Source organism: Pelmatolapia mariae, linkage group LG15, assembly GCF_036321145.2.
Source record: "Pelmatolapia mariae isolate MD_Pm_ZW linkage group LG15, Pm_UMD_F_2, whole genome shotgun sequence".
Lineage (NCBI taxonomy): Eukaryota > Metazoa > Chordata > Actinopteri > Cichliformes > Cichlidae > Pelmatolapia > Pelmatolapia mariae.
Genome location: NC_086240.1, coordinates 844,358 through 860,321, shown reverse-complemented (window position 1 = coordinate 860,321; position 15,964 = coordinate 844,358). Strand labels below are relative to the sequence as shown.

At 43.6% G+C, this 15,964-nt stretch overlaps 1 protein-coding gene across 1 annotated transcript; it reads right to left on the bottom strand.

Moving 5' to 3' along the window:
* Nucleotides 1-12,280: 12,280 nt before the first annotated feature.
* On the bottom strand, nucleotides 12,281-13,407 carry LOC134642916 (high choriolytic enzyme 1-like). The gene has a single exon (XM_063495001.1). It carries the CDS (start codon nucleotides 13,077-13,079, stop codon nucleotides 12,282-12,284), a length of 798 nt encoding a protein of 265 aa, XP_063351071.1. The 5' UTR covers nucleotides 13,080-13,407; the 3' UTR covers nucleotide 12,281.
* Nucleotides 13,408-15,964: the final 2,557 nt, after the last annotated feature.

The window sequence follows — 15,964 nt, the reverse complement described above, 5'->3', positions numbered from 1 at the left end:
GAGTGGGTCAGTGGGAAGCCCACTGCTGCTACTTGGCCCTGGTTTGCCCTCATGGATGAGGTGATAGGACAGAGGCCTTCCATTAAGCCTCTTGTCCAAATGTCCTCTCTCCCTGAGGACACTCCAGGGCCAAGCACAACAGTGGGTGACCAAAACGACAGTGATGACGAAGCGGCTCAGCCACCTACGACAGGGAGAAAGAGGGAAAGAGATGATGAGCTGCTAGACCTCATCAGAGAGGACATGAGGCAGCAAAGAGAGGCTGAGGAGAGGAGAGCAGGGAGAGGATGGACAGACTGTTTTCACTTCTAGAAAGATTAGTTCCAAAATGAGTTATATATTGAGAAATTTATTTATTTGAATATATTTGTTACATTGTTACATGTGTTGCATTTAAAGGTTTTATGTTATTAATAAATTGATTCGAACAAACAGTAATTGTCACTGAACTCAATTTGATTTACAGGCATTTGTAACATGTATGAACATAACGCTAACTTTGAACAATTTTACTTGGATATTTATTTGATAGCAATAAAGTAAATAACAATAACAATTAAACAAGAATATTTCAAATACACAGTATGCAAAGATGGAAAAACAATATTTTCAGTTGTTCACACAGGATTAACCTGAGTGACCTGTTCCTGGACCATTTCTTGAACAACTGTAATAGATTACAGGAAGTCTCTGGCAGTGTTGCTGAATCTGCCGGAGCAAGATCAGACGTGGATGGGGTGCTGCAACTGAGGTTTGTCTTTTCTGGTCGGGGAGTGGAGAATCACACAGGGTGGTCTGCAAAGAGCTTTAGGATGCTTCCTCCCACTGTCCACTGCATCCTCCATCCACAGGGTTTGCAGGGCTGGCTCAATCAACGGCTGCCACAGCACTAAGATGTTTACAGAAATATGCAAGCAGGAGATGGTGGATGCTATATTATTAGTATAATACTTGTAACTCTGTAGCAGACAACAGTTTGATAAAGTGCTATGTAAAAAAAAACAACAAAAGATTAGATTCTATATGTTTCAAAGATATTTAGTTTATATATTTTATATGATACAGTACATGTGTAAGAATGACCGATGTTGTGCCAAAAAATGATCGTCTGCCAAAAACTGATTTCCGGTTTTTGCCCTAAACTGATTGCTCGTATTTAACCTGCTATGAATAACTTGTTGGTCTATAATACGTGAAACATATGTCAAATGTTTCCCTCATCAATGATATCAAGTCACTTTGAGCCACCAGCAACATTCCTGTAACAAGGTAGAAGCTGCAATCAGTTTTTGGCAGTGACTTTTATATATCCTTTATTTATCCAGCTCACAAACAATCTTGTTGACATTAGAAATTTATTTTTTAAGAGTAATCTGGCCAAGAGGACAGCAGACAGCGCAACAAATATATCAATTGTACCTAGATTATAACCAGAGTTATAAAGATACTTGAACAACAGGTAATTATTGTATATATAAAACCCCTTAGTAAACCATGTTCACCGAAGTCTATTTACCAACATACATAAAGATATTACACATATTACACACAGAAACATTGGAAATCAGTTTTGGCAGGCGAACACTTTTTTGGCACAACGCCGGCAATATTTCAATTATCCGTGTAAATATCTCAGTAGTTCCTAAATGCGTGTAGATTAAAGGAAATTATTTTACCTGGATATGATTGTCTCTGATGAGCCTAAGGTACAAAACGTGCGGCCAACGACGATAAGATTTTTCTAGCTCCTCGAGAATTAAAATTGCCCAAACAACGGAGCGACATTTCTGGGTCCATTTTAAAGTTTTCGCGCTGTGGCGCTAGCGACCGGAAAAACACGCAAGTAAGGGCGGAGTTGAAGGCTAGGAGGCTGTCCACAGCCCATCTGTTATGTTTGAATACTCATTGTTTGTTCAATAAAGTTTCTATGGAGAAAAAAAGGGGGCTGTCCACAGCCGCTCACTTCCTGACTACCCGTCTGTCTAAGGACACTACCTTGTGACGTAGGTAGGTAGTGTCCTTATGAGCATCCTTCCCCTGAATTCGGACACAGCCTACATCGCCACAGCCTTAAAATTCAGGGAAATGAAGGCCGCATTTCAGGGCCGCATTTCGAGCAGCCTCTGAATTGGGACAGCCTTCGTCGCGCCGCTGTGACGTAATCGGCCTTAACCCTGAATTGGGATACAGCCACAGTTTTATTTTTTCATCATTTGTGATTTTAGAGGATGTTTGGGCGCAGCCGATGTCAGCTGTCCTTTTATGCACTGTGGTCTGCTGCTGCTTTGTGGCTGAAATGCTTCCAGTTTGCAGTAGGTGCATGATTTTATACAACCTGCGGTAATGAGACTGAACACACCTGGATTCAAAGGTTAGGAGGTGTGGTCCAGTCCTGCGGACAGTCTAAACTTATTTCTTAGCACCGCCTCATCATTGCAGGAATGGTTTGAATCTACTGGTAATCAGATAAAATTGCCCAGCTGTCAGTCAGAGTGTGAGTGGTTTTCTATCTGTCTTTGTAACTCTCTGTGACCAATTCAGTATCCATAAAAAAGGCTTTTCACCTTTGACGTTTTTCTGATGTCAGGGAACCTCTGACTTTTTGTTGGGTGGGCTAATGGACACTCCAGGAAACACGATCCACACAGACCCCCACCCACTGAGCCCAGCTGTACCTTTACCAGATTCCTCACATGAAAGGGCTTATTGTGTCTGCATTGTAATGCTAGTGCATGAGCTTGGTTTACAGCAGCGTTGCTTTATATGCTCTTCTGCTTTGTGAAGTAAAACCTAAAGGAGTGTCACCTTGATTAAGGTCCTGGTATAGCCTGTGCTGGCTCCTTTTTAAACTGTAAGAGCTTACTGTGACTCAAGCACACACAAAACAGGAACAAGCTTATCAGACTGATGTTATTACACTTTTCTTTTCATTATGAGCTGAGCCACCTGCTGCTTCTATTTACTAGTCTGTGTATTTGGTTGAGTGGTGTGGATGACTTGCAGTAAGCCACTTAAACCAAACCCTTTTGCACCAGCAGGTGTCACTGTTTCCCTTGTCTCATCCGCGACAAATATTTACACTGACACACCCAACGTGACAGTAGAGGTCATTTCATGCCTTTGAGGATACAGAGACAGTGTTCGGCCTCCATTCAAAGACTGTGGGTGTGCTACTAAAATGAGTCACAGGGGGTCACAGTCACAAGGAGGCTTATGTGAGGTAGAAGATATCTTTGATCTAAAAGTAAGATGTCGAGTCTAAAGTGTGCTCCTAGCTTTTTTATTTTACTCCTTCAGCTAATTGTGAGTCCTCCCTCTGTCCTGTTCCTCCCTCCCCTCAGCTGTCAGCATCTCCCCATTAAATCAGCTCTAGCTGTACTCGCACATGCAAACAGAAAGCTGGTTTTAAGCCTGTGTGTGCAGTGGAAACTGTCCACTGGCAGAACACATCAGGCAGAGGTTTCCACATTAAATAGCTCCAGTGTACAGTGTGATGAGAAACAGGAGGGATGGGTGGGGTGTTATAAGAAGGAGAGCAAGAGGGAGAGATTGCAGTGTTTTCCCTCTGCGTAGCAGCGAGCAGCCCCACCCCTTTGGACTGCCTCTGCACGTCTCTGGTCCGCCATTGTAGCTGCACGGATATTCGTGTCATGTCCCTCACTTCAGTAAGTTCCTCTCTCGCTCCCTATCTGCTTCAACTCCCAGATTCTGTTTTGCACAGTCATGGCTGTAATATTAATTTATTTTCCTTTACATGTATGGACTGGTAATAATGGTAATAAAAATAGAAGCAGCAAAGCGCATGAAAAACAATCTTTGTACTACTGCCACACCATAAAGTGACATCCACAAAAGAGCATTTTATTTTTATTTAAAAGGTCATCTGTGTCTTATTTTAAAAATAATGTTGAAATGGAATGATAGAGAAATACAGATAACTTAATTAAAACAATGTAGGAAAAATGCAGAGAAACTCGTTGCCTCTTTTTTATGATTCCAACCTTTAAGGAATATTCAGTCATTTACTAAAAGTAGTTGTACTACTTTGTTAAAAAAAAAAAAAGGTAAAGATTCTGCAATAGTGCAGAGAAAACCCTGACAATCAGAAGAACCCCTATGATTAACTAGTTGGTGACCGTGGGAAAGAAAAACTCCTTTTTAACTGGAAGTAACCCTCAGAACAAGGTTCAGGGAGGGGCGGCCCTCTGCTGCAACCATTTGGGGGTGATGGAAGGAAGACAGGACAAAAGACACACTGTGGAAGAGAGCCAGAGATTAATTATATCTCATGATTAAACACAGGGTAGCGTATAAACACATAGTGAGTGAAAAGAGGTGTGAGAAGGAGAAACACCCAGTGCATCATGGGAATCCCCCAGCAGCCTACACCTATTGCAGCATAACTAAGGGAGGATTGAGGGTCACCTGGTCCAGCCCTAACTATATGCTTTAGCAAAAACGAAAGTTTGAAGCCTAATCTTAAAAGTTTAGAGTCTAGGTCGCCAAACTCCATACTGGGAGCAGGTTCCACAGAAGAGGGGCTGAAGGCTCTGCCTCCCATTCTAGATTTTAAATATCCTCGGAACAACAAGTAAGCCTGCAGCCTGAGATTGAAGTGCTTTATTGGGACGATGTGGTAATATGAGGTTTTTGAGATAAGATTGATTCTGATCATTGAAGACCTTACAAGTAAGACGAAGGATTTGAAATTCAATTCTGGTTTCAACAGGGAGACAATGAAAAGAAGCCAGTATATGCTTGCTTTCTAGTCCCAGTCAGTACAGAATCTTGGATAAATCGGGGAGTTTTGGGGACAAGTCTACCCTAGAAATAACAAATGCATGAACTAGTTTTCAGAATAATTTTGAGACAGGAATTGCACAAATGCAAGAAAGCAGTCCTACATATTTTTTAATATGCACACTGAAGGACACAGGACATCATATTTCTAAGATTTTCAGGGCCGAGTACAATAACCTCAGTTTGATCTGAATTAAGAAGCAGAAAGTTAGCGGCCAGCCAGGTCTTTATGTCTTTAAGACATTCCTGCAGTTTAACTCATTTGTGTGCGTCTTCTAGCTTCATGGACAGATAGAGCTGGGTGTCATCAGCATAGCAGTGTAAATGTATGCTATGTCTTCTGATGATGCTGCCTAAGGGAAGCATGTATAATGTAAACAGAATTGGTCCTAGCACTCTGCACTTCGGTTTTAAATTAAAATATTGAAAAGTTCTCCAGAGTGGGGATTGGTTAACTGGGAACCATAAACTGCCCATAGGTGTGAATGTGAGTGAGAATGGTGGTCTCTGGCCATGTCCACACTAATAGGTTTTTGTTTGAAAACGCATCTTTTTCTCTGCGTTTTGGCCTCCTGTCCACACTGAGACGCAGTTTTTGGTCAAGGGAAACTGAGCTGTTTGAAAACGCTCTCCAAAGCGGATACATTTGAAAATGCAGTTTTCGTGTCGCAGTGTGGACAGCGTAACCGCAGGCTTTCGGAAACAATGACACATTTGAGTCATATGATGCAGTCATGTGACCAGTTAAACTAAGATAGTGGAGTGCATTATACAGCAGCTGTTTTGTTTGTTCTCAATTTTGACAGCCCTATTAAAGATTAATATCAGTCTGTACGTGCTCCAAAATGCTTTTCTTCAAATTCCTTAATTCTCACTCGCTTTTGCAACTTTGTACTTTTGCGTTACTCACAGCAACAACCTCATTGTTAGTCCATTTAAACAACTTTTCCTTGACATTTTGCCGCGACGTTTCAAAGAGCTGGAAAGTAAATAAACAGCAGACAGAAATAAGGGCAGATCGAATCGTCTAATGTTTCACGCATGCGCAATACAGGAACGTTTCAGCGTGGATGAACAAGTGTTCGGAAACGATTGAAAACGATAGTGTGGATGCGGAGCGTTTTTAGATGAAAACGCTGTTTTCAAATTTATCCGGATTGGTGTAGACGTAGCCTCTGTCTGTGTGTTAGCCCTGTGACAGAGTGGCGACCTGTCCAGGGCCAACCCTGCCTCTCGCCCTAAGACAGCTGGGATAGGTTCCAGCTGCCCCCCTGCGACCCTGAATTATACACAGTCATGCCAGAGTTTTGGATGTAGCGCAAATTTTGTTTTTCGAAGACTTCAAAGGCTTTTATTTAGATAATTTTTTACATGTTTCTATGACATAGTGAAGAATATATAGTAGGAATATAACCATGTGTGTGTGTGTGTGTTACAGGACACTGTTATTTCTGCAGGGTGTAGTTGCTGACTCTGACAAAACCAAATCCTAGACTGTGTCAGTGACTGGGAGAGAGATGGGGCAGCTGTCCTCACACAGCTCGGCAGCAGGATAAGAGTAGTGATCAAAGAGAGGCTAGTGGAGAATATATTAAAATAAAGGGGGTGGGGGAGCGGGAGGGGGTGTCTTAGAGCACCCCTGTCTTAGGGCACGGAGGGGGTGGAGTTGAGGAGATTGGAGAGTGAGGTAGGGGTAGTGTGACAAATAAGGCCGTGAAGGAGTGGACGTGTGGAAAACGAGGCATGCTGCTTGTGCTCGGGGGATTGCCTGCAGCCAGATACAGTATGTGCACAAATCTCAGTGCAGACATAAGTTTTAATGACCAAAACTCAACTTCAGGACAGAAAACATTCATAGACAACAATGTGTTCTTATCTATACATGAAGAGTATGCCGTTCATAGATGCAGATTGCAGTACTTGCTTAGGACACTTTGTCAGTGTACGGGTTGAAATGTACAGGTTGAAGTGCCTGAACTCAAAAATTAACACCTCGACTCAAAACCAACTGATAATAATTTTGTGAGAACTGAAACAGTTTTTCTGACTGTAGTTCTTGTGAGAGTAGGGAACAGCTGGAAGAGAACGGCTGCTGTAGGACAAAGATGCTTTAGTTTGTCAAGAGAGAGCCATGAAAACCATGAAACACTACAATGGGTGTATTTCTGCTACTGTTTGGACTGGATCTGATCCTGAGTTTTTCTCCAGGGGCGGATCCAGTCGAAGGTAGGTCCATTTTTAACTCAAATGTTAATAATGAGTGAGAGGCGTCCACCTTGATTTACCTTGGAAGAGGCTGTAAAAGTTTGTGAAAGGGGTCCGATACAGGTGAGGGAGTCAGAGATGTTCACTCCTGTGTACAGTGACGTCTGTACTGAGATGATGTTGGTAAGCACTGCTGTAAGCCTCTGTTGGCTGCTGCTAGCCTCTGTTAACTGCTGTTAACCTCTGTTAGCTGCTGCTAGCCTCTGTTAGCTGCTGTTAACCTCTGTTAGCTGCTGTTAGCCTCTGTTAGCTGTTGTTAGCCTCTGTTAGCTGCTGTTGGCCTCTGTTAGCTGCTGTTAACCTCTGTTAGCTGCTGCTAGCCTCTGTTGGCTGCTGCTAGCCTCTGTTAGCTGCTGTTAACCTCTGTTAGCTGCTGCTAGCCTCTGTTGGCTGCTGCTAGCCTCTGTTAGCTGCTGTTAACCTCTGTTAGCTGCTGTTAACCTCTGTTAGCTGCTGTTAGCCTCTGTTAGCTGTTGTTAGCCTCTGTTAGCTGCTGTTGGCCTCTGTTAGCTGCTGTTAACCTCTGTTAGCTGCTGCTAGCCTCTGTTAGCTGCTGTTAACCTCTGTTAGCTGCTGTTAGCCTCTGTTAGCTGTTGTTAGCCTCTGTTAGCTGCTGTTGGCCTCTGTTAGCTGCTGTTAACCTCTGTTAGCTGCTGCTAGCCTCTGTTGGCTGCTGCTAGCCTCTTTTAGCTGCTGTTAGCCTCTGTTAGCTGCTGTTAGCCTCTGTTAGTGAAACTGCCTTTGAAATCGATGCAACTTTGTTGGACTGTTTAGTGAATAAACTCATATAACGTGTAATCAAACTGTTTATCAGAGGTAAAGCGAGATTTGTAGGACACTTGCACCTAACTGGCATAAAACATTAGCCTATAATCAGCGGTTGCTGTTGTTTAGCCAGCTTGTTGTGAGCTGTCTAGAGATGGATGGACTGTGTGTCTAATCTACTGACAGTTATCGTAGATTAGTCAAGCAGTATTGCAGATTGTGGCAATACTGGTAATAAATGAGCATGTTTATGAGGAGATGAGGATGACATTTTATTGTCAGTGGTGTTGTCTCTGTTCTGCACACATTCATTTCTTTCATGATGGGGAGCCCTTGATAAAACATAGGTACAATCCTTCACATCTTAAGTCGGGAGGTGCAGGTATGAATTTTATGGCCCTCTGGAGCACATAAATACCTACAAGTTCTCTTCTCCTCCACCGGTGTCTAGCCACATACATTAGATGCCAATAGTGGGAAGGGAGGTGTCCCTCATGGGCACTATATTAAAATATAGTGGGGGCACATGGCAGCTTCCACAAACCTGCTCCTGTTAATCAATAATAAGTTTATGAGAATGCATTAGTTTGTTGGAATATGTATTTACACACTATTTTATTTGTTTATTTGTTTATTCATAAGTACAGGATCCTTTTTTTCTCTCGATAGCCAAAAATCTACTGACTGACTGACTGAGTGCCGCATACAATGCATTTTTTTAACGTTACATTTATCATCATAAATCAGAAAACGAATGAATCGAGAGCAAGTTTATATGATGAGGCAGAGTGTGTTGTTACAGTGGCTCCAAAACCCAAACAGTCCACCGTGTTCCAGTAACATCCTCTGGTCTTTGTCAAGGATGTTTTTATCCTGCTCAATAATGTATGAACCTGAGCCAGAGAGAGGGAGAGAGATCCTCCTCTGGAGCAACGCTGCAGCACTTGTTTTCACTAATGCTTCGGAGTACTCTCAAGCCTGGCCCTCCTCTGTAAAAAGCTGTGTACTTTGATCTAAAACAAAAGGAATTTATTTTGATAATCTCTTTCAAAGTATCGTAATAAACACCATTTTCCATCCTTCATTTCTTGCTGTATTCCCCTCATTTGTTCATGTGGAGGGAAAGGACATAATTAGCTACATTTCAGTTCACAAATGCAAAGCACTTGTGAAAAAACTGAGGCTTTAAGCCCCGTCTTCTTTTAGAAGCCTACAGATTGACCCTACACTGATCAGGCATAACATCATGACCGCTGACAGTTGGTGACATGATGCCTGTTAGTTGGTGGGATATATCAGGGGGGAAGTGAACATTTTGTCCTCAAAGTTGACGCGTTAGAAGCAGGAATAATTTAAAAGCTTCAGGATTTGAGGGAGTTTGACAAGAGCTGAATTGTGATAGCTAGATGACCGGGTCAGAGGATCTCCAAAACAGGCAGTGTGATGCTTTGGTCAATGTTCTGCTGGGAAGCCTGGGGTCCTGCCACTGATGTGGATGTTACTATGACACGTACCACCTACCTAAGCATTGTTGCAGACCATGTACACCCTTTCATGGAAACAATATTGCCTTATGGATGTGGCCTCTTTCAGCAAAGCAAAAAGGGTTCAGGAAGGTTTGAGGAGCACAACAATGAGCTTGAGGTGTTGAGTTGTCTTCCAAACTCTCCAGTGCTGGAAAAACAAGTCCGATCCATGGAGGCCCCAACTTGCAACTTACAGGACAAGACAATCTTTCGCTAAACTCTTGGTACCAGACACCACAGCACACCTTCAGGGGTCTGAAGGAATCGTTTTTTGTTTGTTAAGCCACTTAGCAATAATCTATGAATTATTCAAGTAAAACTACATCAATTTCCTTAAAAACACTGACCAAGGAGATCAAAGCAGCTAAAAGGATCTACTCCCAGAAGCTGGAAGAACGGCTCTCAGCCAACGACCCTGCGTCAGTGTGGAGGGGCCTGCAGGAAATCACCAGCTACAGACGCCCCCCACCCACTGTTGAAGCAAACAAAGACCTGGCCAACGAGCTAAATACATTCTACTGCAGGTTTGAGACGGACAGACTCCCACGCCTCATCCTCCCCTCCCCAGAGACACTGCTTCAGACAATGACCCCCAACACACCTTCCACTTCTCCCCCCTTCACCCTCCCCCTCCCCAATCCAGTCTCAACGACAACCCCCACCCTCCCCAATCCAGACCCAACGACCACCACCACCCTTCCCATTTCAGACTCAACGACCGCCACCACCCTCTCCAATCCAGACTCAACGACCTCCATCACACCTCCCACCCCCCTTTCCTCCTCCCTGGAACTCAGAATACACACTGAGGATGTGAGCCGACTATTTCAGAAACAGAAGCCCAGGAAAGCCCCCGGACCAGACGGTGTTTCACCCTCCTGCCTCAAGACCTGTGCTGAACAGCTGGCTCCCATCTTCACTCACATCTTCAACAGATCCCTGGAGCTGTGTGAAGTTCCATCCTGCTTCAAACGCTCCACCATCATCCCTGTTCCCAAGAAACCTACCATCACAGGACTGAACAACTACAGACCTATCGCCTTGACGTCTGTGGTCTTGAAATCCTTCGAACGACTGGTGTTAGCCCATCTGAAGGACATTACAGGCCACCAGCTGGACCCTCTGCAGTTTGCCTACCGGGCAAACAGGTTGGTGGATGATGCAGTGAATATGGGGCTGCATTACATCCTGCAACACCTCGACCGCCCGGGAACTTATGCCAGGATCCTGTTTGTGGACTTTAGTTCGGCTTTTAACACCATCGTGCCTGAACTTCTCTCTTCCAAACTCTCCCAGCTCAGCGTGTCTCCAGCTATCTGTCAGTGGATCACCAGCTTCCTGACAAACAGAAAGCAACAAGTGAGGCTGGGGGAGATCACCTCTGAAACTCGGTCCCTCAGTACTGGTGCCCCTCAAGGATGTGTCCTCTCACCACTACTGTTCTCCCTCTACACTAATGACTGCACCTCCAAGAACTCGGCTGTTAAACTCCTAAAGTTTGCAGATGACACCACCGTCATTGGCCTCATTCAGGATGGTGATGAGTCTGCATACCGGCAGGAAGTTGAGTGGCTGGTACTCTGGTGCAGTCAGCACAATCTGGAGCTGAACACTCTTAAAACTGTAGAGATGACAGTGGACTTCAGGAGACACCCCCCAACTCTGCCCCCCCTCATCATATCAGACAGCCCTGTGTCGACTGTGGAGATCTTCAAGTTCCTGGGTACCACCATCTCCCAGGACCTGAAGTGGGAGACCAACATCAACTCCATCCTCAAAAAGACCCAGCAGAGGATGTACTTCCTGAGACAACTGGGGAAGTACAGTCTTCCACAGGAGCTGCTGATCCAGTTCTACACTGCAGTCATTGAGTCTGTCCTGTGCTCCTCCATCACAGTCTGGTATGGTGCAGCCACTAAACAGGACAGGAGCAGACTGCAGCGGACTGTACGGGCAGCAGAAAGGATCATCGGTGCCCCCCTGCCCTCCATCCAGGATCTGTACCTCTCAAGAACCAGGAAACGGGCAGGGAAAATCGTCACAGACCCCTCACACCCTGGACACAGACTTTTTGACCTGCTGCCCTCTGGCAGACGGTACAGAAGCCTGCAAACCAAGACCACCCGACACAGGAACACTTTCTTTCCCCTCGCCATCTCCCTCCTAAACAGTTGACCTGTCACACTGCTTCCCACTGCCAGACTGCAACTGCACCTTATGTACATTCTGTAGTATTCATTCCACCTCATTTCATTTCTGTATTTTATGTACATAAGTTTAGTTATTTATAGTTGGTTTACACAGCTTTGTGTATGTATGTGTATGCATGCGTAATGTACATATAGGTGTGTGTGTGTGTGTGTGTGTGTTTTTACATTGCTGTGCTTGAGAGCCACCATCTACCGGAACCAAATTCCTTGTATTTGTCTGCACATATACTTGGCCAATAAACACGATTCTGATTCTGATTCTGATTCTGAAATAATAATAATAATAATATGGGAAAACTGGATATTAGAGTTAATTACCCTAAGAAATAGGAACAAATTCTTACACAGGACCTGAATTAGAATTAGATTTTGCTTCAGATCATCAGTATATATGGAGGAAGTCAGGACTGAGGTACAGCAGTGAGTGCCTACAGCCATCTGTGAAACATGGTGGAGGCTCTGTCACGGTGCTCGTTGAAATCAATGAAAGTTTGAACAAACACCGTGTAATACCATCAGGAGCATCTGATCCAGACCAAAGGAACATAAATGTTGCTAACCAGATGAAGCCACACATGTTCAAAACACCATTTTAATGCACTTTATTTTTGTGTTTGACTTTTTTGAAGAGAATATTAACACACTGAAAATGCATTGATAAAAGAACCTTTGGGAACAAATGAAAACTTCAAATCAGACAAGCTAAGGTGTGTTTTCAGCAGCCGTACAGCAGGTTGATCCTCCTGATGTCCCAGTAGGACATGCCCTGCCTCTGGCCAATCTGGACGTTGGGGTTGGGGATGGGGGTGATGGTTTCCCTGCCATTGATGGAGAAGGCTGTTCTTTCATAGTGCATTACGGAGGAGTAGTCGTAGGGAGTGTTGAGGTTGTTGGTGTCCTGCTTGTCGAAGTTGTAGGCCATCTGTGGGTCGATGTTCTCCCAGTTGATCCTGACGTAGTAGTCGCGGTCGCTCCTGGTCTGCTCGTGCTGGAAGCCCAGAGCGTGGTTGGCCTCGTGCTGGACGACGCCAAAGTAGACGCAGCCCTGCCTGTTGAGAGACAGGACCTGTTTCCCTCCCTGTCTGCCCAGAGGAGAGAAGCATCCGTTCTGGCTCTCGATGCTGATGTAGTCCTTCTGGTTCTGACGGTCGACAAAGCGGACACAAGTCTGGCTGTGGAAGGACTGCAAGGCATTTCTGATCAGCTGCGTTTCCCCGCTGCTGTACTCACTGCTGATGGTGAAGGGAATCGTCACCAGGCCGTTGTTGTCTTTCTGCCACAGGCAGCTCTGGTAACTCTGGCATTTAATGGCATTTCTGCTTTTTGGAAGCAGGATGTCTCCTTCCAGCAGGATCTCATTGCTGCCGTTGTTTGCGGTCAGAATCCTGGTGGTGATATCGATGGTGTGGTCTTCCTCCACCTGGCCCTCTCCTCCTCCTCTTTCCTCCATGAGAGGATGAGCCTGAGAGAGGCCGAGCAGGAGCAGCAGCAGCAGGCTGACAGAGGGACTCATCTTCAGAGTGGGTCTGGTAGCTGTGGAGCTTCTTTGCAGAGCTGCTGTGGAGAGACTCCTCGGAGCTTCGTGTCTGACACAGTTGAGTCTCGGGTCTTTATACTCTCCTCTACAGGTGTGTCTGCAGGAGGATTATGGGCTGGGGTCCACATCGCTGGGCCTGAATAAACCTGAGAAGGGAGGACTGCACAGACAAACCTACTCTTTCAACATGCTGTGTTATGTCAGGTCTGTGGACGGATCAACACGGTTACTTTACTGGGTGGGACTTGTTTAACTACACATCAGAAACTTCTACAACTAAAAAGTCCTCAAATTCTCCATTTGCAACCACCTTTATTTTCACTTTTATTTTGGACAGTCAGATAATGCATATCTAAAAGTAATCTTTTCTCTGTTCTTCATCTGGCTGTTGTGTTTTTCTTCTCATTGACACACTTATCCAAATCCATCAGTCTGACCATGATATGTATAAACAAATATTTATATTTTATTAGCAGCATAAGTAATTTAGTTTGTAGTGCTACTGATAAATCATATTTGAGCAGGTTTTGGTGGCATGCAGGCAAACAGTCAAAGTCAAGAGCAAAAGCATTTACAGAAATTCAAGACACATTTATGGAATTTTCAAAATATATCTGCTTTCATAAATGACCATCAGAAAAATCTGAAGGTGTTGAACCAGAAATCCATCATTCCCTTTCTTGATATCTGAGATACACTGTAAGGGTTAGGCAAATAATAATGAGCGATCTTAAACAATGTGAGCTAAACTAGTCGGTGACGCTGTCAGATCTTTTGGGTGTCCTTTTAACTTCATGACTGACGTGTGGGCTTCTTTCTAGTTTGTCAACTGGCCAATAAAGGCCACATTAAATAATATAAAACTAAATAACATAAAAAAAACACGAAGAAACAAACAGAAAAGAAGAATGAATTTTAAAGGAAGCCTTTATTCTCTTTTATTCTCAGCTCCATATTTTTATTCTTGCGCTTTACTAAAGTAATTTGCATGATTCACAGTTCAAAATAATCCCTATTTAGCTTTACTAGGCCATGCTACTGTCTGAAATAAGCCATTTTAGCTCCTCTGCATTTACCTCCACCAATCCTTTAGCCAGCTTCTCCATCCCTGGTCATACAACAGGTAGTCTGCACCTGGTAGACAAGTGTACGTTACACATACGCTGACCTTATTAATTGAAACCAGTAGCATATTTAGTATTGCTGTTTGCCATTGTAACACTTTAAATACGAAAGAAATAAAGAATAGTAGAAAGCACACTTTAATTATAATAATATTGAAAAGAAATTGAATGAAAGGCTGAACAAAGTCAGTTTTCAGACATGAATACCAGGAGGAGTTGGAGGGGACTGGACTGAGACAGGATGCCAAGTTCCTATTTCTCATGTGAAGCATAAAACAGAGACTGGCTACTGTGATACAGATTCACTATTATATATATTCAGCTTGGTTTAGTGCAGGGAGCTACATGGATGGAGACTGCATACAAAACACCCGCTCACTAGTGGTGACTGCTGCCTGCGCTATCTTCATATGAAAACACCAAAATCATACTAACTTTGTTCTTAGGGAGGGAGCTGGTTAAAGACCAGCCAATGTTGGATCTGACTGTGATCGACACTTGTGTTCTCACGTGCTTCTCTGTGGAGTAACTTATGGAAATGTGCAGCGCTGCAGTGAACGTGTGAAAAAAACCTGCAAAAACGCAGGAGGAAATGAAGGCAGAGACACTCGGGTCCAAAAGTTATTGGACACAGAGGCAATTTTTGTAGTTTTGCCTCTGTACACCACAGCGGACTTTAAAACAATCAAGTTGTCATTGAAGCACTGACTTTTAGCTTTAATTCAACGGGTTCAACAAAAAAAAATGTAACCAAATGTTTAGGAATTAATCAGTTTTTATACATAGTACCTCATTTTCAGAGGTCCTATATTAATTGAACTGCTAAGTGACACACAGTTTAGTGGTCAGGCGAGGCCTGCTCCCTTGTTGTTTCAAATGCAACATGCATAATATCTCAAGCTGATTTAAAGCGTTGTATTAGTATTTTATAGCTTTCATATAATTTTTATTTATGAGGTCTAAAAAGATGTCAGCACAAATGATGGAAGTTATCAGTGGGCTAAATAACCTTTCAGAGCCAGAGCACAAAATGACAGAATTATTTCCATGGTTAAGAAAAACTCACACAGCATGGAACCGAGTCAGGAACGCCCCCGAGGAGGCAGGCAAAGTCTGCAATCGAGAGACGTCTTCATGAATGAAAATACGGCAAATTTACAACAAGGTGCAAACCACTAGTTACACTCAAGAACAAGAAGGTCATTAGACTTGACCGGAAAACACGTAAAAGAAAAAAAATGGGCGGATAAAACTGGGATGAACCGTTACCAGAATGATGGGAGGAAAGAACTACGGAGGAGGAGGAGAAAAACAGCTGCATCATCTATCAGACGTGATGGAGTGATGCCATGGCTGCCAAGAACCAGCTATTTAATGTTTATTGATTATGTATTTGCTAATAGAAGTAGCAGGATGAATTGAGGAGTACACAGGCCTATACTCTCTGCTCTGATTCAGCCATATGCTGCAAAAGTGATTGAATGGCGCTTTGAAGAAAAAATGGCTAAAGAGGTTGTCAAATAAAAAGCAACCCAAGAATTCCTCAAGGCAAAGAAATGGCATATTCTTCAGCCTGTTCTGAGGAATCAAAGTCTTCATTGGTGCAAGAATAGGAGCCTCTGTAAAATAAGGAAGATTTCTTTAAAGTATTATATGATCTTAGACATAATTGCACAATATATGAAGCAATTTCTAGCACAAAGATGTCAAATGCAGCAAATATGATGCACACTAAAA

Bases quoted from the DNA above. Each gene is read 5' to 3' on its own strand.
- LOC134642916 (XM_063495001.1), bottom strand. From the start codon at position 13,079: ATGAGTCCCTCTGTCAGCCTGCTGCTGCTGCTCCTGCTCGGCCTCTCT.